At 46.9% G+C, this 24,081-nt stretch overlaps 1 protein-coding gene across 1 annotated transcript in view; it reads right to left on the reverse strand.

Annotated features, from left to right (window-relative positions):
* The window catches only part of cfap299 (cilia and flagella associated protein 299), a 259,519-nt gene extending 242,631 nt beyond the window's left edge, over window positions 1-16,888 (reverse strand). Inside the window, exons 1-2 of the mRNA XM_045706947.2 lie at window positions 16,730-16,888; window positions 6,331-6,461 (exon numbers count right to left, since the gene is read on the reverse strand). Of these exons, the coding sequence (XP_045562903.1) occupies window positions 6,331-6,461; window positions 16,730-16,840 (242 nt within the window). The 5' untranslated portion in view covers window positions 16,841-16,888. The remainder of the gene's footprint in view (window positions 1-6,330; window positions 6,462-16,729) is intronic.
* Between the last annotated feature and the right edge of the window lie 7,193 nt (window positions 16,889-24,081).

The raw sequence follows: 24,081 nt of genomic DNA on the forward strand, positions 1-24,081 counted from the left end.
ATCTTCAGTTTCTTGGCAATTTCTCACATGAAATAGCCTTCAATTCTCAGAACAATAGACTGACGAGTTTCAGAAGAAAGGTCTTTGTTTCTAGCCATTTTGAGCCTGTAATCGAACCCACAAATGCTGATGCTCCAGATACTCAACTAGTCTAAAGAAGGCCAGTTTTATTGCTTCTTTAATCAGAACTACAGTTTTCAGCTGTGCTAACATAATTGCAAAAGGGTTTTCTAACGGTCAATTAGCTTTTTAAAATTATAAACTTGAATTAGCTAACACAACATCCCCTTGAAACACAGGAGTGATGGTTGCTGATAACGGGCCTCTGTACACCTATGTAGATATTCCATTTTATTTTAATTTTTTTAAATCTGCCGTTTACAGCTGCAAAAGTCATTTACAATAGTCATTTATTTTAAAATGGACAAATTTTTTTGCTTTTCTTTAAAAAACAAGGACAATTCTAAGTGACCCCAAACTTTTGAGCGGTAGTGTATACACTGACACGGTGACTGAGTGCATCAGGAAGTGTATAGGGGATGTTGTTCCCACTGTGACTATTAAAACCTACCCAAACCAAAAACCATGGATAGATGGCAGCATTTGCGTAAAACTGAAAGCGCGAACCACCTCATTTAACCACGACAAGGTGACTGGGAATATGGTTGAATACAAAACAGTATAGCTATGCCCTCAGTAAGGCAATCAAAACGTCAGTACAGAGACAAAGTGGAGTCGCAATTCAACGGCTCAGACACGAGACGTATTCTGGCAGGGTTTACAGACAATCACGGATTAGAAAGGGAAAACCAGCCACGTCGCGGACGCCGACGTCTTGCTCCCGGACAAGCTAAACACCTTCTTCGCCCGCTTTGAGGATAACACAGTGCCAACTTACGCGGCCCGCTCCAAAGGACTGTGGGCTCTCGTTTTCCGTGGCCGACGTTTAAGCGTGTTAACCTTCGCAAAGCTGCCGGCCCAGACAGCATCCCTAGCCACGTCCTCAGAGCATGAGCAGACCAACTGACTGAAGTGTTCACATGCTTCAAGATGGCCACCATTGTTCCTGTTCCCAAGAAGGCAAAGGTAACTGAACTAAATGACTATCACCTCGTAGCACTCACTTCTGACATCATGAAGTGCTTTAAGTGTCACGGCAGTTTGAAGGAGCGGACCAAGATGCAGCGTTTTCGTAGTTCCACATGTTTTATTAAATCAGTGAAACCGAGTGCAACAATTAAACACTACAAGTATAAACAAAAACAACAAACCGTGACGCTGGAGGAACAATAACCTCACGAAGAACAATCCCCCACAAACACCTGTGGGACAAACCTAACTTAAATAGGACCTCCAATTAGAGACAATGACAAACTGCTGCCTCTAATTGGAGGTCATGCCAAACACCACCAACATAGAAATACAAACCTAGAACCAAAACATAGACATACAAAACCCAGACAAACACCCCCTGTCACGCCCTGACCTATTCTACCATAGAAAATAACAACACTCACTATGGTCAGGACGTGACATTAAGAAGCTAGTTAAGGAACATATCACCTCCACCTTACCTGACACCCAAGGCCCACTTCAATTTGCATACCGCCCCACAGACGATGCAATCGCCATCGCACTGCACACTGCCCTATCCTATCTGATCAAGAGGAATACCTATGTAAGAATTCTGTTCATTGACTACAGCTCAGCATCCAACACCATAGTACCCTCCAAGCTTGGAACCCTGGGTCTGAACCACGCCCTGTGCAACTGGGTCCTGGACTTTCTGACGGGCCGCCCCCCAGGTGGTGAAGGTAGGAAACCACACCCCCACTATGCTGATCCTCAAAACAGGGGCCCCACAAGAGTGCATGCTCAGCCCCCTCCTGTGGTCCCTGTTCACCCAGGACTGCGTGGCCACGCACGCTTCCAACAGAATCATCAAGTTTTCAGATGACACAAGAGTGGTAGGCCTGATTGCCAACAACGACGAGACAGCCTACAGGGAGGAAGTGAAGGCCCTGGCAGAGTGGTGCCAGGAAAATAACCTCTCCCTCAACGTCAACAAAAAGAAGGAGCTGATCGTGGACTTCAGGAAACAGCAGAAGGAGCACCCCCCGCTATCCACATCAACGGGACCGCAGTGGAGAAGGTGAACAGCTTTAAGTTCCTCGGAGTACACATCACTGACAAACTGAAATGGTCCACCCACACAGACAGTGTGGTGAAAAAGGCACAACAGCGCCTTTTCAACCTCAGGAAGCTAAGGAAATTTGTCTTGGCCCCTAAGACCCCCACAAACTTTTACAGATGCACCATTGAGAGCATCCTGTCGGACTGTAATCACCGCCTGGTACGGCAACTGCACTTCCCACAACTGCAGGGCTCTCCAGGTGGGAGGTGTGGTCTGTCCAAAGCATCACCAGGGGTACACTGCCTGTCCTCCAGGACACCTACACCACCCGATGTCACAGGAAGAACAAAAAGATCATAAAGGACATCAACAACCCGAGCAATGACCTGTTCACCTCGCTATCATCCAGAAGGCGAGGTCAGTACAGGTGCATCAAAGCTGGGAACAAGAGACTGAAACCAGCTTCTGTCTCAAGGCCATCAGACAGCCATCACTAGCCGGCCTCCACCAAGTACCCTGCCCTGAACTTAGTCACTGTCACTAGCTGGGTACCACCCGATTACTCAACCTTAAGAGGCTGCTGCCCTAGGTACATAGACATGGAATCACTGGGCACTTTAATAATGTTTACGTACTGTTTTAGTCAATTCATGTATATACTGTATTCTAGTCAATTCGACTTATATATTTCTTAAGTACATTATTTTACTTTGAGATTTGTGTGTATTGTTGTGAATTATTAGATACTACTGCAATGTTAGAGTGAGGAACACAAGCATTTCACTACACCCGCAATAACATCTGCTAAACATGTGACCAATAACATTTATTTTATTTGACATATCACCCATTGAGCATGTTTGGGATGCTGTGGATCAACGTTTGTCAACATCCAACTTCGTTATATCTCTATGAACAATTGTAGTTTTGCGAGTGAAAAACAAAAACAAAAAAATCTAAAACCAGGAAAAATAAAAAACATTATTTGGGAAAATATCAAACATCCTTTTGGGGGGGGGAGGATCACTGATTTTATAGGGCCCCCCTTACAGTTGTTTATGAACCATTATTTTACCAGGTATATTGACAGAAAACATAGTGCACTACTTTGTCTTGTATATTAAGGACCAGGGGAAGAGTTGACAATATAGTGCACTACTTTGTCTTGTATATTAAGGACCAGGGGAAGAGTTGACAATATAGTGCACTACTTTGTCTTGTATATTAAGGACCCAGGGAAGAGTTGACAACATAGTGCACTACTTTCTCTTGTACACTAAGGACCAGGGGAAGAGTTGACAACATAGTGCACTACTTTGTCTGAGAAACTGTGAGAAAGTAGTGCACTATGTTGTCAACTCTTCCCCTGGTCCTTAGAGAGAAAGTAGTGCACTATGTTGTCAACTCTTCCCCTGGTCCTTAGTGAACAAGAGAAAGTAGTGCACTATGTTGTCAACTCTTCCTCTGGTCCTTAGTGTACTAGAGGAAGTAGTGCACTAAGGACCAGGGTAAGAGTTGACAACATAGTGCACTAGAGGAAGTAGTGTACTAAGAAGAAGAGTTGCAGGGGAGAGGAGAAAAGAAGACCAACCACAGTGTCAGATTTCAAAAAGGCTTTACGGCGAAAGCAAACCATGTGATTATCTGAGAACAGCGCCCAGCAGACAAATCATTACAAACAGTAACCAGCCAAGTAGACGAGTAACAAAAGTCAGAAATAGCGATAAAATTAATCACTTACCTTTGATGATCCTCATATGGTTGCACTCGCAAGACTCCAAGTTACACAATAAATGTTTGTTTTGTTCGATAATGTCCCTCTTTATGTCCAAAAACCTCCATTTTGTTGGTGCGTTTCATTCAGTAATCCAATGGAACGAAGCGCGTTCACAACAGACAGACAAAAGAATCAAAAAAGTACCATAAGAGTTCGTAGAAACATGTCAAACGATGTTTAAAATCAATAATCGATCATAAATAATCGATCATATTTCAACCGGACAATAACCTCGTCAATAGAAAAGGAGAAACAAGAATGTCGCGCTCCCGGTCGCACGCTGGACTCATGTCGGGAAATTTCCACTGTCCTCACATTGAAAGTGCTGTTTCTCCCTCATTTTTCAGAGTAAAAGCCTGAAACAATGCCTAAAGACTGGCCACATGCTGTGGAAGCCATAGAGATCGTGAACTGGGTCCTAAGTCTTTGTATGGTGGATAGGCTTTCAATGGAAAAACAGCAATTTCAAAATAAAAGCATTGGATTTTTGGGGGGGGGAAGGATTTTCCTCAGGTTTTCCCCTGCCATATCAATTCTGTTATACTCACAGACATTATTTTAACAGTTTCGGAAACTTTAGAGTGTTTTCTATCCAAATCTACTAATTATATGCATATCCTAGCTTCTGGGCCTGAGTAGCAGGCAGTTTACTTTGGGCACGCTTTTCATCCAAAATTCCGAATGCTGCCCCCTCCCCTAGTGAGGTTAAAACTTGTAATATTAATCTGTAGCAGACAATACTGTTATGTATGCCATTGCCCCAACTGTAGACCAGACGTTGTTAGAGCTGCAATCTGATTTTGTTGCCTTCCAGAAAGCCCTGGTTAGTTTACAATTTGTATTTAATGTGGGCGAAGACTAAATACATGTTGTTCTCTCTAGTTCTCACAAGAATGTCCTACATATTTATTAATTGTATGGTTCTCGAAAGCTCTGACGAAGGCCGTGAGGACGATACGTAAAGCTTATTAAATATCCGTGATACTATCAAGAGCAGTGTGCAGGTTTCCTTGTTCAACGGTCGCCATGCACCTGCAAAAAAAAAGATTGCTCAGATGTGCGAGTGCCTTTTTGAATTCTGGTTCTCGAATCGATTGGGTTGCCGCCTATAAATAAAATCGGGGCATTTGGATTGACAAGGATCAAAGTTATTTTTTTTTTTTTAAACATACTGATGAGCTAGTTTAAAAAAAAAAAGCTCAGATTTATAGTGGGCTTCTTTATCAGAGATAGATCTTGTATCTTCCTAAACAGCAGGAAGCAGATAGTACAGTCAATGGTGACACCATTTACCAGAATGCCTTTCGCTACTCTTAAACCAGTTGGATGGCATCTAAAATACAGCCTTTCACTTCATCACAGGTAACAGTTTTAATACGCGTCACTGCATCCTTTATGAAAAGGGTTAGCTGGTCCTCATTAAAGTGCCCTTAGATCTCTTCACTATTACTACACAAGCTTCCGTCTTACCTAACTTCTTTGTTGAAGTATTAAAAACATAAAAGATACCTCACAGGGTCGGTTAACTCGAGGTTCCTCGTGTCTCCACGGGAATTAGGTCAATCCTAATTTATTAACCTTGTTAGAACTCCCAGCGTCTTGATTCCCTGGTGTCGCTAGGGAAGTTTAGGAGTCTAATGTTGAGATTGTTAAATGAGAATTGCATTTGTTTTGATTAAAATGTACAAACGTATTGTGGTGTTGAAATTCTCGTTTTGGAAATTGCAACCTGTAGTTCATTCACAGAGATCGTGATCGCTGCAGATGTCGTATCAAGCTGAAACCATCACAACATTTTCCTTTCTACAATGAAGTCAAATCCAGCACTGTAAGTACAAAAAACACACACAATGACAAAAGCCCAAACAGACAATGTCTTCCCCTTGGAGAGCACTGTGGCCTTCCTCTTGGAGAGCACTGTGGCCTCCCCCTTGGAGAGCACTGTGGCCTTCCCCTTGGAGAGCACTGTGGCCTTCCCCTTGGGGAGCACTGTGGCCTCCCCCTTGGGGAGCACTGTGGCCTTCCTCTTGCAGAGCACTGTGGCCTTCCTCTTGGAGAGCACTGTGGCCTTCCTCTTGGAGAGCACTGTGGCCTTCCTCTTGGAGAGCACTGTGGCCTCCCCCTTGGAGAGCACTGTGGCCTCCCCCTTGGAGAGCACTGTGGCCTCCCCCTTGGAGAGCACTGTGGCCTCCCCCTTGGAGAGCACTGTGGCCTCCCCCTTGGAGAGCACTGTGGCCTTCCTCTTGGAGAGCACTGTGGCCTCCCCCTTGGAGAGCTCTGTGGCCTTCCCCTTGGGGAGCACTGTGGCCACCAGTTGACAGTCAGACAGTGCCTTCCTCTTGGAGAGCACTGTGGCCTTCCTCTTGGAGAGCACTGTGGCCCCTAATTGACAGATAGCTTCACTGTCTAACTGACTTACTTCTGCTGGCTCCTCTTGGAGAGCCTGGAGGCCTCTGCAGCTGCTTTCCTGGTCTCAAATTCCTCCCTCTTCAGGACCTCTCCGCTGCCCCTGTAGCCCAGTTCCACCAGTTGGCGAGCCAACTCCTCATCCTGGTGGAGCAACGAAAAGAGATCTGGTCAGACAGACAGGTGGAGCAATGAACCGAGATCTGGTCAGACAGACAGGTGGAGCAATGAACCGAGATCTGGTCAGACAGACAGGTGGAGCAATGAACCGAGATCTGGTCAGACAGACAGGTGGAACAATGAACCGAGATCTGGTCAGACAGACAGGTGGAGCAATGAACCGAGATCTGGTCAGACAGACAGGTGGAGCAATGAAAGGAGATCTGGTCAGACAGACAGGTGGAGCAATGAAAGGAGATCTGGTCAGACAGACAGGTGGAGCAATGAAAGGAGATCTGGTCAGACAGACAGGTGGAGCAATGAACCGAGATCTGGTCAGACAGACAGGTGGAGCAATGAAAGGAGATCTGGTCAGACAGACAGGTGGAGCAATGAAAGGAGATCTGGTCAGACAGACAGGTGGAGCAATGAAAGGAGATCTGGTCAGACAGACAGGTGGAGCAATGAAAGGAGATCTGGTCAGACAGACAGGTGGAGCAATGAACCGAGATCTGGTCAGACAGACAGGTGGAGCAATGAAAGGAGATCTGGTCAGACAGACAGGTGGAGCAATGAAAGGAGATCTGGTCAGACAGACAGGTGGAGCAATGAACCGAGATCTGGTCAGACAGACAGGTGGAGCAATGAAATATATAAACAGACAGGTAACCATCCTTACTCCTCATCCTACAGGTGCAATGAACGGACATCTGCTCATACAGACAGACAGGGAGGGGGGAGGGACGACCCACTAATAACCCCCACCACTATACACATATATAAACACACACACACACACACACACACACACACACACACACACACACACACACACACACACACACACACACACACACACACACACACGTTGAGCTTCTTTTTGATTGGAGGCTGAAGCAGACAATGCAAAACATAATGGACAGTCTGCTAAAGATGAATTGTAGATTTAAAAAATATATTGTGTGTGTGTGTGTGTGTGTGTGTGTGTGTGTGTGTGTGTGTGTGTGTGTGTGTGTGTGTGTGTGTGTGTGTGTGTGTGTGTGTGTGTGTGTGTGTGTGTGTGCATAACGGAGGTTATGGAGTTAGGTTAAGGGAGGCAGCATGCTTGTGGTGAAATCTGTGGTAAGGACATAGCTTGATATATACACATCACCATGCCCAGGCATCTAAACAGAGCTCTCCTTTCAACTTCAACCCAGGCCTGTGGCTTGTTGGATCAAGGCTTGTGCCACATGTCATTCTTCTACCCGAACTAAGCTAAGCCAGTCCTCATCCAGCCAGTCCTCATCCAGCCAGTCCTCATCCAGCCAGTCCTCATCCAGCCAGTCCTCATCCAGCCAGTCCTCAGGCAGCCAGTCCTCATCCAGCCAGTCCTCAGGCAGCCAGTCCTCATCCAGCCAGTCCTCATCCAGCCAGTCCTCAGGCAGCCAGTCCTCATCCAGCCAGTCCTCATCCAGCCAGTCCTCATCCAGCCAGTCCTCAGGTAGCCAGTCCTCAGGCAGCCAGTCCTCATCCAGCCAGTCCTCATCCAGCCAGTCTTCATCCAGCCAGTTCTCATCCAGCCAGTCCTCATCCAGCCAGTCCTCATCCAGCCAGTCCTCAGGCAGCCAGTTCTCATCCAGCCAGTCCTCATCCAGCCAGTTCTCATCCAGCCAGTCTTCATCCAGCCAGTCCTCAGGCAGCTAGTCCTCATCCAGCCAGTCTTCATCCAGCCAGTTCTCATCCAGCCAGTCCTCATCCAGCCAGTCCTCATCCAGCCAGTCCTCAGGCAGCCAGTCCTCATCCAGCCAGTCCTCATCCAGCCAGTCCTCAGGCAGCCAGTCCTCATCCAGCCAGTCCTCAGGCAGCCAGTTCTCATCCAGCCAGTCCTCATCCAGCCAGTCCTCATCCAGCCAGTCCTCATCCAGCCAGTCCTCAGGCAGCCAGTCCTCATCCAGCCAGTCCTCAGGTAGCCAGTCCTCATCCAGCCAGTTCTCATCCAGCCAGTCCTCATCCAGCCAGTCCTCATCCAGCCAGTCCTCAGGCAGCCAGTCCTCATCCAGCCAGTCCTCATCCAGCCAGTCCTCAGGCAGCCAGTCCTCATCCAGCCAGTCCTCAGGCAGCCAGGCCTCATCCAGCCAGGCCTCATCCAGCCAGTCCTCATCCAGCCAGTCCTCATCCAGCCAGTCCTCATCCAGCCAGTCCTCATCCAGCCAGTTCTCATCCAGCCAGTCCTCATCCAGCCAGTCCTCATCCAGCCAGTTCTCATCCAGCCAGTCCTCATCCAGCCAGTCCTCATCCAGCCAGTCCTCATCCAGCCAGTCCTCATCCAGCCAGTCCTCATCCAGCCAGTCCTCATCCAGCCAGTCCTCATCCAGCCAGTCCTCATCCAGCCAGTCCTCAGGTAGCCAGTCCTCATCCAGCCAGTCTTCATCCAGCCAGTCCTCAGGCAGCTAGTCCTCATCCAGCCAGTCCTCATCCAGCCAGTCCTCATCCAGCCAGTCCTCATCCAGCCAGTCCTCAGGCAGCCAGTCCTCATCCAGCCAGTCCTCAGGCAGCCAGGCCTCATCCAGCCAGGCCTCATCCAGCCAGTCCTCAGGCAGCCAGTCCTCATCCAGCCAGTCCTCATCCAGCCAGTCCTCAGGCAGCTAGTCCTCATCCAGCCAGTCCTCATCCAGCCAGTCCTCATCCAGCCAGTCCTCATCCAGCCAGTCCTCATCCAGCCAGTCCTCATCCAGCCAGTCCTCATCCAGCCAGTCCTCAGGCAGCCAGTCCTCATCCAGCCAGTCCTCATCCAGCCAGTCCTCATCCAGCCAGTCCTCATCCAGCCAGTTCTCATCCAGCCAGTCCTCATCCAGCCAGTCCTCATCCAGCCAGTCCTCAGGCAGCCAGTTCTCATCCAGCCAGTCCTCATCCAGCCAGTTCTCATCCAGCCAGTCTTCATCCAGCCAGTCCTCAGGCAGCTAGTCCTCATCCAGCCAGTCTTCATCCAGCCAGTTCTCATCCAGCCAGTCCTCATCCAGCCAGTCCTCAGGCAGCCAGTCCTCATCCAGCCAGTCCTCAGGCAGCCAGTTCTCATCCAGCCAGTCCTCATCCAGCCAGTCCTCATCCAGCCAGTCCTCATCCAGCCAGTCCTCAGGCAGCCAGTCCTCATCCAGCCAGTCCTCAGGTAGCCAGTCCTCATCCAGCCAGTTCTCATCCAGCCAGTCCTCATCCAGCCAGTCCTCATCCAGCCAGTCCTCAGGCAGCCAGTCCTCAGGCAGCCAGTCCTCATCCAGCCAGTCCTCATCCAGCCAGTCCTCAGGCAGCTAGTCCTCATCCAGCCAGTCCTCATCCAGCCAGTCCTCATCCAGCCAGTCCTCATCCAGCCAGTCCTCATCCAGCCAGTCCTCATCCAGCCAGTCCTCATCCAGCCAGTCCTCAGGCAGCCAGTCCTCATCCAGCCAGTCCTCATCCAGCCAGTCCTCATCCAGCCAGTCCTCATCCAGCCAGTTCTCATCCAGCCAGTCCTCATCCAGCCAGTTCTCATCCAGCCAGTCCTCATCCAGCCAGTCCTCAGGCCTCAGCATCCAGACAAGTCAGGTAAAGTTTCTATTTCTTTCACCTTTCATGTGTCAAACCATTTCAAGCAAATGAGTTCTATTGTTTCTAAAATAGCTTTATTCTGTCAGTGAGGTGGTGTTCACTGTCTTCATCCGTTGTCATGTCAACGCTCATTGACTGAGTCCATTTGACTGTTCCGAGTTCGGCTATTTCAAACTTGATTTGCCTGTTTTAAACAACTGGGATTATATTGCTGAATGGACTCAAACCAAAAAAATGTTATCTAAATAAACTTTTGACTGGTTTGTCGGGGGCTTCCTGTTGGCATAGATGTTATAGGGCAAACCACTGCAATGTATTTAGAGAGTTCGGCCTAATTTATTTATTTTTTTGACATTTTGAATATCATAATGCTAAAAACCTCAATATACCAACTCTTTTAAAACCTGACTGTGGGGAAAAACCCTAGTTAGATTTTCTGAAATGTACACTTGACTAACCTAGGTCTAAATACTATCAAACATCAGAAGTCTGGTAAAGTGTCCATAGAAAAACCATTGGCAACAACACACTTAATCAATACCGACATAAGTCATGACTGTGCAGGTTTAGCCTAAGACCTGTGTTGACTGCAGTGGGTCCACACCTGAAAGTGAGGGAGGTGATAGAGTTTGATATTGTTTGTCCAGGGTTGATAACCAGGTTAGATACATGTTGTGTTCTACCTTCTCTGTAGACACAGGTGTTCCAGCACGACACGGCTATTCAGCTGAACGTTGTGTAACTTCTCAGCAATAGTCATTAGTCCCATCTACTGGTGAAGCTGTTAAACAAATAGCATTATAGGCCTAGGAGCTGAATGTATGACATTTCTCATATTCACTGACATATTCACTGACAAATACCACCCCCTTTGACAGGGATGAAAATGAATGATTTTTCTTTTTAAATTTAGAAAACGGGACAGTCAAAAATATTGACGGGATTAATACCGGTTTCAAATGCAGATAGCAAACAACTTGTATGGCGTCATGTGGGTGAGTGGTTTGCCAATGTCAACATTGTGAACATGGTGGTGGTGGGGTTATGGTATGGGCCCCATGGTGGAGGTGGGGTTATGGTATGGGCCCCATGGTGGAGGTGGGGTTATGGTATGGGCCCCATGGTGGTGGTGGGGTTATGGTATGGGCCCCATGGTGGAGGTGGGGTTATGGTATGGGCCCCATGGTGGAGGTGGGGTTATGGTATGGGCCCCATGGTGGTGGTGGGGTTATGGTATGGGCCCCATGGTGGAGGTGGGGTTATGGTATGGGCCCCATGGTGGAGGTGGGGTTATGGTATGGGCCCCATGGTGGAGGTGGGGTTATGGTATGGGCCCCATGGTGGAGGTGGGGTTATGGTATGGGCCCCATGGTGGAGGTGGGGTTATGGTATGGGCCCCATGGTGGAGGTGGGGTTATGGTATGGGCCCCATGGTGGAGGTGGGGTTATGGTATGGGCCCCATGGTGGAGGTGGGGTTATGGTATGGGCCCCATGGTGGAGGTGGGGTTATGGTATGGGCCCCATGGTGGAGGTGGGGTTATGGTATGGGCCCCATGGTGGAGGTGGGGTTATGGTATGGGCCATGGTGGAGGTGGGGTTATGGAATGGGCCCCATGGTGGAGGTGGGGTTATGGTATGGGCCCCATGGTGGAGGTGGGGTTATGGTATGGGCCCCATGGTGGAGGTGGGGTTATGGAATGGGCCATGGTGGAGGTGGGGTTATGGAATGGGCCCCATGGTGGAGGTGGGGTTATGGTATGGGCCCCATGGTGGAGGTGGGGTTATGGTATGGGCCCCATGGTGGAGGTGGGGTTATGGTATGGGCCCCATGGTGGAGGTGGGGTTATGGTATGGGCCCCATGGTGGAGGTGGGGTTATGGTATGGGCCCCATGGTGGAGGTGGGGTTATGGTATGGGCCCCATGGTGGAGGTGGGGTTATGGTATGGGCCCCATGGTGGAGGTGGGGTTATGGTATGGGCCCCATGGTGGAGGTGGGGTTATGGTATGGGCCCCATGGTGGAGGTGAGGTTATGGTATGGGCCCCATGGTGGTGGTGGGGTTATGGTATGGGCCCCATGGTGGAGGTGAGGTTATGGTATGGGCCCCATGGTGGTGGTGGGGTTATGGTATGGGCCCCATGGTGGAGGTGGGGTTATGGTATGGGCCCCATGGTGGTGGTGGGGTTATGGTATGGGTCCCATGGTGGAGGTGGGGTTATGGTATGGGCCCCATGGTGGAGGTGGGGTTATGGTATGGGCCCCATGGTGGAGGTGGGGTTATGGTATGGGCCCCATGGTGGAGGTGGGGTTATGGTATGGGCCCCATGGTGGAGGTGGGGTTATGGTATGGGCCCCATGGTGGAGGTGGGGTTATGGTATGGGGCCCATGGTGGAGGTGGGGTTATGGTATGGGCCCCATGGTGGAGGTGGGGTTATGGTATGGGCCCCATGGTGGAGGTGGGGTTATGGTATGGGCCCCATGGTGGAGGTGGGGTTATGGTATGGGCCCCATGGTGGAGGTGGGGTTATGGTATGGGCCCATGGTGGAGGTGGGGTTATGGTATGGGCCCCATGGTGGAGGTGGGGTTATGGTATGGGCCCCATGGTGGAGGTGGGGTTATGGTATGGGCCCCATGGTGGTGGTGGGGTTATGGTATGGGCCCCATGGTGGAGGTGGGGTTATGGTATGGGCCCCATGGTGGAGGTGGGGTTATGGTATGGGCCCCATGGTTGACGTGGGGTTATGGTATGGGCCCCATGGTGGAGGTGGGGTTATGGTATGGGCCCCATGGTGGAGGTGGGGTTATGGTATGGGCCCCATGGTGGTGGTGGGGTTATGGTATGGGCCCCACGGTGGAGGTGGGGTTATGGTATGGGCCCCACGGTGGAGGTGGGGTTATGGTATGGGCCCCACGGTGGAGGTGGGGTTATGGTATGGGCCCCATGGTGGAGGTGGGGTTATGGTATGGGCCCCATGGTGGAGGTGGGGTTATGGTATGGGCCCCATGGTGGAGGTGGGGTTATAGTATGGGCCCCATGGTGAGGGGCGGTTATGGTATGGGCCCCATGGTGGAGGTGCGGTTATGGTATGGGCCCCATGGTGGAGGTGGGGTTATGGTATGGGCCCCATGGTGGAGGTGGGGTTATGGTATGGGCCCCATGGTGGAGGTGGGGTTATGGTATGGGCCCCATGGTGGAGGTGGGGTTATGGTATGGGCCCCATGGTGGAGGTGGGGTTATGGTATGGGCCCCATGGTGGAGGTGGGGTTATGGTATGGGGCCCATGGTGGAGGTGGGGTTATGGTATGGGCCCCATGGTGGAGGTGGGGTTATGGTATGGGCCCCATGGTGGAGGTGGGGTTATGGTATGGGCCCCATGGTGGAGGTGGGGTTATGGTATGGGCCCCATGGTGGAGGTGGGGTTATGGTATGGGCCCCATGGTGGAGGTGGGGTTATGGTATGGGGCAGGCATAAGCTACGGACAACCAACACCATTGCATTTTATCAATGGAAATTTGAATGCACAAAGATACCTTGGCAAGATCCTGAGGCCCGTTGTCGTGCCATTCATCCACCACCATCACCTCATGTTTCAGCATGATAATGCACAGCCCCATGTCACAAGGATCTGGACACTTCCTGGAAGCTGAAAATGTCCCAGTTCTTCCATGGCCTGCATACTCACCAGACATGTCATCCATTGAGCATGTTTGGGATGCTCTGGATCGACAGCCTGTTCCAGTTCCCACCAATATCCAGAAACTTCACACAGCCATTGAAGGAGGAGTGGAACAACATTCCACAGGCCACAATCAACAGCCTGATCAACTCTATGTGAAGGAGATGTGTCGCGCTGCATGAGGCAAATGGTCACACCAGATACTGACTGGTTTTCTGATCCACACCCTTAACTTGTTTTTAAAGGTATCTGTGACCAACAGATGAATATCTGTATTCCCAGTCATGTGAAATCCATAGATTAGGGCCTAATTTATTTCTTTTAATTGACTGATTTCCTGATATGAACTGTAACTCAGTAAAATCTTTGAAATTGTTGCATGTTGCGTGTATATTTTTGTTCAGTATAATTTAGCCCTATAAACTAATTTTGCCCAATAAACAATTTTATTTATTTTTTCTTGGATTGATTAGAGAGATAAAAATTAGCCCCTTTTCAGGAAATAAATGGTGTTTCCATGATGCTAATCACTGTCATTTAACATAAACATTCTCTGCCAAGGAATGACCCAACTGTCAATGGGAGGTGGTGCTGAAACAAGGCTCACTTTAAAGTGAATATTATATTGAAGCTGGGAGGTGGTGCTGAAACAAGGCCCACTTTAAAGTGAATATTATATTGAAGCTGGGAGGTGGTGCTGAAACAAGGCCCACTTTAAAGTGAATATTATATTGAAGCTGGGTGGTGGTGCTGAAACAAGGCACACTTTAAAGTGAATATTATATTGAAGCTGGGTGGTGGTGCTGAAACAAGGCCCACTTTAAAGTGAATATTATATTGAAGCTGGGAGGTGGTGCTGAAACAAGGCCCACTTTAAAGTGAATATTAGCTTTGAATTTACAATCGCCCAGAGGACACTCTGGCACTCTAGAATGAATTTACCAACACACCCAAAGTAGTAAGATGTCTAGCCAGTAATGTGTTAATGCCAACAAGCTAGTGTAACCGATGTGAAATGGCTAGCTAGTTTGCGGGGTGCGCATTAATAGCGTTTCAATTGGTGACATCACTCGCTCTGAGACCTTGAAGTAGTTGTTCCCCTTTGCTCTGCAAGGGCCGCGGCTTTTGTGGCGCGATGGGTAACGATGCTTCGTGGGGGTGTCAGTTGTTGATGTGTGCAGAGGGTCCCTGGTTCGAGCCCAGGTAGGGGCGAGGAGAGGGACGGAAGCTATACTGTTACACTAGGAAGAGGTTGCGTTGCCATGGCATCAACTTCCGGTAGACAAGCATATTACGCTCAACTGAAAGGACACCATTTGTTTTGTTTTTTAACTAGGCAAGTCAGTTAAGAACAAATTCGTATTTACAATGACGACCTACCGGGGAACAGTGGGTTAACTGCCTTGTTCAGGGGCAGAACGACCGATTTTTTTACCTTGTCAGCTCGGGGATTCAATCTAGCAACCTTTCAGTTACTGATCCAACGCTCTAACCGCTAGGCTACCTGCTGGTTACTGGCCCAACACTCTAACCACTAGGCTACCTGCTGGTTACTGAACCCAACGCTCTAACCACTAGGCTACCTGCTGGTTACTGAACCCAACGCTCTAACCACTAGGCTACCTGCTGGTTACTGGCCCAACGCTCTAACCACTAGGCTACCTGCTGGTTACTGGCCCAACGCTCTAACCACTAGGCTACCTGCTGGTTACTGGCCCAACGCTCTAACCAGCTAGGCTACCTGCTGGTTACTGGCCCAACGCTCTAACCGCTAGGCTACCTGCTGGTTACTGGCCCAACGCTCTAACCGCTAGGCTACCTGCTGGTCTACTGGCCCAACGCTCTAACCGCTAGGCTACCCTGCTGGTTACTGGCCCAACGCTCTAACCACTAGACTACCTACTGGTTACTGGCCCAACGCTCTAACCACTAGGCTACCTGCTGGTTACTGTCCCAACGCTCTAACCACTAGGCTACCTGCTGGTTACTAGTCCAACGCTCTAACCACTAGGCTACCTGCTGGTTACTGGCCCAACCCTCTAACCACTAGGCTACCTGCTGGTTACTGGCCCAACGCTCTAACCGCTAGGCTACCTGCTGGTTACTAGTCCAACACTCTAACCACGAGGCTACCTGCTGGTTACTGTCCCAACGCTCTAACCACTAGGCTACCTGCTGGTTACTGTCCCAACGCTCTAACCACTAGGCTACCTGCTGGTTACTAGTCCAACGCTCTAACCACTAGGCTACCTGCTGGTTACTGGCCCAACCCTCTAACCACTAGGCTACCTGCTGGTTACTGGCCCAGCGCTCTAACCACTAGGCTACCTGCTGGTTACTGGCCCAACGCTCTAACCACTAGGCTACCTGCTGGTTACTGGCCCAACCCTCTAACCACTAGGCTACCTGCTGGTTACTGGCCCAACCCTCTAACCACTAGGCTACCTGCTGGTTACTAGTCCAACGGTCTAACCACTAGGCTACCTGCTGGTTACTGGCCCAACCCTCTAACCACTAGGCTACCTGCTGGTTACTGGCCCAACGCTCTAACCACTAGGCTACCTGCTGCCCCAACAGTATAACGTTACTAAAAGGAACTAACAGTATATACTCATGTATGTATGTAGTATACAGTATGTTCGTATACGAACACAGCATTTGACTTTGTTACTCAATGAACGTACCAATGACTGACTCGCTGAAGTCAAGGCCTATACTGCCACCTACCGCCGGGTCATGTTCACTACCACAACAAACATGTCTCAAGGTACACTACATACAACTTTAGGACGAGACTTTGTTGCATTGCGCAAGGGGGTCACAATAGTAATATCCACCAAGTAATGTCCACTGCATATGACAAGCTGTGTTAATCTATCGCTAGTGTTTAGATGCTGTAGCGACGTAACGTTAGCAAAAAATAAGTTTGACTTGCCAAACCCGTCGAGTGGTGGTAAACGCTGGCAGCAACTGATCAAAACACATTTGCAAACACTTTTAAGCCTTACCTCGAGATAATACAAGTCCAACGACGTAATTTGAGAGTCGAGGAAATCTTCGTAGGTGTGAAATTCTGTCACGATATTGTCGAGAGCCGCGGCAGCGTTATCCTCCTCCATACCGTTACCGTTGTACCGACGTTAGCCGATTACCATAGCAACGCGCTCTCACTCATTCAAATCGAATCCAACTTTATTAGTCTCATGCGCCGAATACAACAGGTGTAGTAGACCTCACAGTGAAATGCTGAATACAACAGGTGTAGTAGACCTCACAGTGAAATGCTGAATACAACAGGTGTAGTAGACCTCACAGTGAAATGCTGAATACAACAGGTGTAGTAGACCTCACAGTGAAATGCTGAATACAACAGGTGTAGTAGACCTCACAGTGAAATGCTGAATACAACAGGTGTAGTAGACCTCACAGTGAAATGCTGAATACAACAGGTGTAGGTAGACCTCACAGTGAAATGCTGAATACAACAGGTGTAGTAGACCTTACAGTGAAATGCTGAATACAACAGGTGTAGTAGACCTCACAGTGAAATGCTGAATACAACAGGTGTAGTAGACCTCACAGTGAAATGCTGAATACAACAGGTGTAGTAGACCTTACAGTGAAATGCTGAATACAACAGGTGTAGTAGACCTCACAGTGAAATGCTGAATACAACAGGTGTAGTAGACCTCACAGTGAAATGCTGAATACAACAGGTGTAGGTAGACCTTACAGTGAAATTCTGAATACAACAGGTGTAGTAGACCTCACAGTGAAATGCTGAATACAACAGGCGTAGTAGACCTCACAGTGAAATGCTGAATACAACAGGTGTAGTAGACCTTACAGTGAAATGCTGAATACAACAGGTGTAGTAGACCTCACAGTGAAATGCTGAATACAACAGGTGTAGTAGACCTTTCAGTGAAATGCTGAATACAACAGGTGTAGTAGACCTTACAGTGAAATGCTGAATACAACAGGTGTAGTAGACCTTTCAGTGAAATGCTGAATACAACAGGTGTAGTAGACCTCACAGCGAAATGCTGAATACAACAGGTGTAGTAGACCTCACAGTGAAATGCTGAATACAACAGGTGTAGTAGACCTCACAGTGAAATGCTGAATACAACAGGTGTAGTAGACCTCACAGTGAAATGCTGAATACAACAGGTGTAGTAGACCTCACAGTGAAATGCTGAATACAACAGGTGTAGTAGACCTCACAGTGAAATGCTGAATACAACAGGTGTAGTAGACCTCACAGTGAAATGCTGAATACAACAGGTGTAGTAGACCTTACAGTGAAATGCTGAATACAACAGGTGTAGTAGACCTCACAGTGAAATGCTGAATACAACAGGTGTAGTAGACCTCACAGTGAAATGCTGAATACAACAGGTGTAGGACCTCACAGTGAAATGCTGAATACAACAGGTGTAGGACCTTACAGTGAAATGCTGAATACAACAGGTGTAGTAGACCTTACAGTGAAATGCTGAATACAACAGGTGTAGTAGACCTCACAGTGAAATGCTGAATACAACAGGTGTAGTAGACCTCACAGTGAAATGCTGAATACGACAGGTGTAGTAGACCTCACAGTGAAATACTGAATACAACAGGTGTAGTAGACCTTACAGTGAAATGCTGAATACAACAGGTGTAGGTAGACCTTACAGTGAAATGCTGAATACAACAGGTGTAGTATACCTCACAGTGAAATGCTGAATACAACAGGCGTAGTAGAACTCACAGTGAAATGCTGAATACAACAGGTGTAGTAGACCTCACAGTGAAATGCTGAATACAACAGGTGTAGTAGACCTTACAGTGGAATGCTGAATACAACAGGTGTAGTAGACCTTACAGTGAAATGCTGAATACAACAGGTGTAGTAGACCTTACAGTGAAATGCTGAATACAACAGGTGTAGTAGACCTTACAGTGAAACGCTGAATACAACAGGTGTAGTAGACCTTACAGTGAAACGCTGAATACAACAGGTGTAGTAGACCTCACAGTGACATGCTGAATACAACAGGTGTAGTAGACCTCACAGTGAAATGCTGAATACAACAGGTGTAGTAGACCTTACAGTGAAATGCTGAATACAACAGGTGTAGTAGACATCACAGTGAAATGCTGAATACAACAGGTGTAGTAGACCTCACAGTGAAATGCTGAATACAACAGGTGTAGTAGACCTCACAGTGAAATGCTGAATACAACAGGTGTAGTAGACCTCACAGTGAAATGCTGAATACAACAGGTGTAGGTAGACCTTACAGTGAAATTCTGAATACAACAGGTGTAGTAGACCTCACAGTGAAATGCTGAATACAACAGGCGTAGTAGACCTCACAGTGAAATGCTGAATACAACAGGTGTAGTAGACCTTACAGTGAAATGCTGAATACAACAGGTGTAGTAGACCTCACAGTGAAATGCTGAATACAACAGGTGTAGTAGACCTCACAGTGAAATGCTGAATACAACAGGTGTAGTAGACCTCACAGTGAAATGCTGAATACAACAGGTGTAGGTAGACCTTACAGTGAAATTCTGAATACAACAGGTGTAGTAGACCTCACAGTGAAATGCTGAATACAACAGGCGTAGTAGACCTCACAGTGAAATGCTGAATACAACAGGTGTAGTAGACCTTACAGTGAAATGCTGAATACAACAGGTGTAGTAGACCTCACAGTGAAATGCTGAATACAACAGGTGTAGTAGACCTTTCAGTGAAATGCTGAATACAACAGGTGTAGTAGACCTTACAGTGAAATGCTGAATACAACAGGTGTAGTAGACCTTTCAGTGAAATGCTGAATACAACAGGTGTAGTAGACCTCACAGCGAAATGCTGAATACAACAGGTGTAGTAGACCTTTCAGTGAAATGCTGAATACAACAGGTGTAGTAGACCTCACAGTGAAATGCTGAATACAACAGGTGTAGTAGACCTCACAGTGAAATGCTGAAATCAACAGTGTAACATGATGGTGGGTGTAGCTGGTGTATTGGGAGGGGGTACTGTAACGCCCTGGCCATAGAGAGGGGTTTTTTGTTCTTTATTTTGGTTAGGCCAGGGTGTTACATTGGGTGGGCGTTCTATGTTCGTTTTCTAGGTTTTTTGTATTTCTTTGTTTTGGGCCGTGTGTGGCTCCCAATCAGGCACAGCTGAAGTTCGTTGTTGCTGATTGGGAGTCACACATAAGGAGCATGTTTTTCCTTTGGGTTTTGTGGGTAATTGTTTCTGTTGAGTGTTTTGCACCTGACAGGACTGTTTGGCTGTCAGTTTTCTTGTTTTGTGTAGTGTTCTTTAGTAAATTAAAATCATGATGAACATTAACTCTGCTGCGCCTTGGTCTACTCTCTCTCCCGACAGCCGTTACAGAATTACCCACCACAAGAAGACCAAGCAGCGGAGTAAGGAGCAGAGCAAGGTTAACAAGAATTTAAGCTTTCTGCTAATTTCAGATATGTCTATGTCCTGGGAAATGTTCTTGTTACTTAGACTATGTTAGCTCAAATGTTAGCTCGATTGTTTAACCTCTCTAGGGTAGGTGGGACGAAATCGTTCCGCACTATTCAACAGCCAGTGACACATCAGAGCGCCAAATTTAAAACCACAAAATGTCATAATTCAAAGTTCTCAAATTTTACACCATTTGAAAGATAAGACTCATTAATCTAACCACACTGTCCGATTTCAAAAAGGCTTTACAGCGAAAGCAAAACATTAGATTATGTTAGGAGAGTACATAGTCAGAAATAACCACACAGCCATTTTTCAAGCAAGCATATAATGTCACATAAACCCAAACCACAGCTAAATGTAGCACTAACCTTTGATCTTCATCAGATGACACTCCTAGGACATTGTTACACAATACATGCATGTTTTGTTCAATCAAGTTCATATTTATATCAAAAAACAGCTTTTGACATTAGCATGTGATGTTCAGAACTAGCAACTAGCATACACATCGCAAACTTCCGGTGAATTGACTTAATTACTCACGATTAACGTTCACAAAATACATAACAATTATTTTAAGAATTATAGATACAGAACTCCTTTATGCAATCGCGGTGTCAGATTTTAAAATAGCTTTTCGGCGAAAGCACATTTTGCAATATTCTGAGTAGATAGCCCAGCCATCACGGCTAGCTAATTTGACACCCACCAAGTTTGGCCCTCACCAAACTCAGATTTACTATAAGAAAAATTGGATTACCTTTGCTGTTCTTCGTCAGAATGCACTCCCAGGACTTCTACTTCAACAACAAATGTTGTTTTGGTTCGAAATAATCCATAGTTATATTGAAATAGCTCCGTTTTGTTCGTGCGTTCAGGTGACAAGCCGAAAGGTGACGCGCGAGCGCATTTCGTGACAGAAAAAGTAAAAATATTCCATTACCGTACTTCGAAGCATGTCAAACGCTGTTTAAAATCAATTTTTAATCGATTTTTCTCGTAAAATAGCGATAATATTCCAACCGGGCGACGTTGTATTCGTTCAAAGACTGAAAGAACAAAATGGAGAAGTCTCGTGCACGCGCACCTCCAGTCTCACTGTCCCCAGGCTGACCAGTAACAAACTGTCACGTCCTGGCCAGTATAAGGTTAATTGTTTTTGTAGTTTGGTCAGGACGTGGCAGAGGGTATTTGTTTTATGTGGTTCGGGGTGGTGTGTTTGTGTAAAGGGTGTTTGATTTAGTATTTCTGGGTTTTTGGTTGATGGTCTATGTGTTTGTATTCTATGGTTAGTCTGGTGTGTGTGTTTCTATGTTTGGTTAATTGGGGTTGGGACTCTCAGTTGAAGGCAGGTGTTGTCTATCTGCCTTTGATTGAGAGCCCCATATATTAGGGTGTGTTTGTGTGTGATTTGTGGGTGATTGTTCTGTGTTGAGCTTTGCTTTGCCAGACTGTTTGTTAGTTGTTTTTTTCGGTTCTGTTATTTTGTATGTTCATTTTTGAAGATAATTAAAAATCAAGATGAGCATTCACGTACCTGCTGCGTTTTGGTCCTCCATTTCTACCAACAACAACCGTGACACAAACTCTGCTGCTGTTCTTTGCCCAGAGACTGCAGACATCTCATTACACTTTCTGGCTCCTTCTGAGAGCCAATAGAAGCCTTAGAAAATGTCACGTTACAGCACAGATGCTGTATTTTCGATAGAGAGGCTACAGAAGGACAAAAAAATTGTCAGACAGGGCACTTCCTGTATGGAATCTTAGGTTTTGGCCTGCCATATGAGTTCTGTTATACTCACAGACACCATTCAAACAGTTTTAGAAACTTTAGAGTGTTTTCTATCCAAATCTACTAATTATATGCATATTCTAGTTTCTGGGCAGGAGTAGTAACCAGATTAAATTGGGTACGTTTTATCCGGCCGTGCAAATACTGCCCCCTAGCCCCAACAGGTTTTAAGCTACAGTTAAGAAAAATGGTTTGTGATAAATTATCATATGTAAATCTGAAATGTCAGACTACAAATTGCAGAACAGATCATTCTGGAGTCAGATGCAGATCACTCATCATTAAGGAGCCCTGGGTCTGAATCCCGCCCTGTGCCACTGGGTCCTGGACTTCCTGACGGGCCGCCCCCAGGTGGTGAAGGTAGGCAACAACACCTCCACTTCGCTGATCCTCAATACAGGGGTACAATCAAGAGCATCCTGTCGGGCTGTAACACCGCCCGGTACGGCATCTGCACCGCCCGCAACCGCAGGGCTCTCCAGAGGGTGCTGCGCTCTGCCCAACATATCACACCTTCCAGGATATCTACAGCACCCGATGTCACAGGAAGGCCAAAAAGATCAACAAGGACAATCTGTATTTATGCTAATGGTTAGCTAGATCAGTGCTTCCCAAACGTTTTCAGCCCCCCTTTCATCATGGGTGAACACCCTAGGGAGAGAAACTGGCTTGGTTGAGCCTACAGTCGTAGGTTCAGAGAAACAGCCCTTCTCTCATTCTGTAGCTAACTAAAAAAACTGATTTCTCCAAATTTTATAATGCTACCAAAGTTGTCTTTGAACTCACAAACTTGAGCCCAATATAACCATGACCAATTATCACTGGTTTTTCAGGCTCACACATAAGATGCTCATCTGTCACGTCACAATAGAAACCTTCTCCATTTGAAAAATAGGCTCTACTTTTCTTTAGCATTTTTATTGATTATGCATTGATCATGTGAAATGTTAGCTCATAGAATTAAGGGTTTGTTAAGGGAGCCAGTAGCTAAAACCAGAAGCTAAGGTGAGGAAATAATTTCCAATCCATCAAATTCATCATGGTATATTAATAGCCATCAAGTCTCAGCCATAAGAACCCCTCAGCCATCTAACTCCTTAGCATCTAACCCCTCAGCCATAATAACCCCTCAGCCATAATAACCCCTCAGCCATAATGACCCCTCAGCCATAATGACCCCTCAGCCAGTAGAGGTCTGAGGTAACACACTTAATATGTCGTGAAATCTGTTGTGAATTTATGTTAACCTCAAGGAGCCCCTTGTTCTCCTGAAATGACATACCCAGATCTAACTGCCTGTAGCTCAGGAGCTGAAGCAAGGATTTGCATGTTCTTGATACCATTTGAAAGGAAACCCTTTGAAGTTTGTGGAAATTAATGTAGGAGAATAACACATTAGATCTGGTAAAAGATAATACAAAGAAAAAATGTGTATTTAAAAACATTTTTTTTTTTACCATCACCTTTTGAAATTCAAGAGAAATGCCATCAATTATTATTCCAGCCCAGGCACAATTTAGATTTTGGCCACTAGATTGCACTGATCCAATGAACCATTGTATATCTGTTCAAAATGTTGTATCAATACTGCCTAATTGGTTTATTAATACATTTAAGTTCATAACTGTGCACTCTCCTCAAACAATAGCATGGTATTATTTCACTGTAATAGCTACTGTAAATTGGACAGTGCAGTTAGATTAACAAGAATGTCAGCTTTCTGCCAATATCAGATATGTCTATGTCCTGGGAAATGTTCTTGTTACTTACAACCTCATGCTAATCACATTAGCCTACGTTAGCTCACCGTCCCGCAGGGGGTGGGACACACACACACACCAATCCTGTAGAGGTTAATGCTTAAAAAAATGGTGTAATTGCCTTCATTTTGCTGGACCACCAGGCAGCAGCAAATGGATATCCATAATACATACAAATACAAGATGGCAAAAGTAATTATGTATGGTACGTAAATAAAGGTAAAACTAAATACAAAGCATATTTTCAACGTTTTGGGAAACATGGCATTTGAAAAAAAGATTTGTGGTCAATGTCGGGTCAGTAGGTGTAGAAACCTATTA

Source organism: Salmo salar, chromosome 24 (genome assembly GCF_965601325.2).
Source record: "Salmo salar chromosome 24, fSalSal1, whole genome shotgun sequence".
Taxonomy (NCBI): Eukaryota; Metazoa; Chordata; class Actinopteri; order Salmoniformes; family Salmonidae; genus Salmo; species Salmo salar.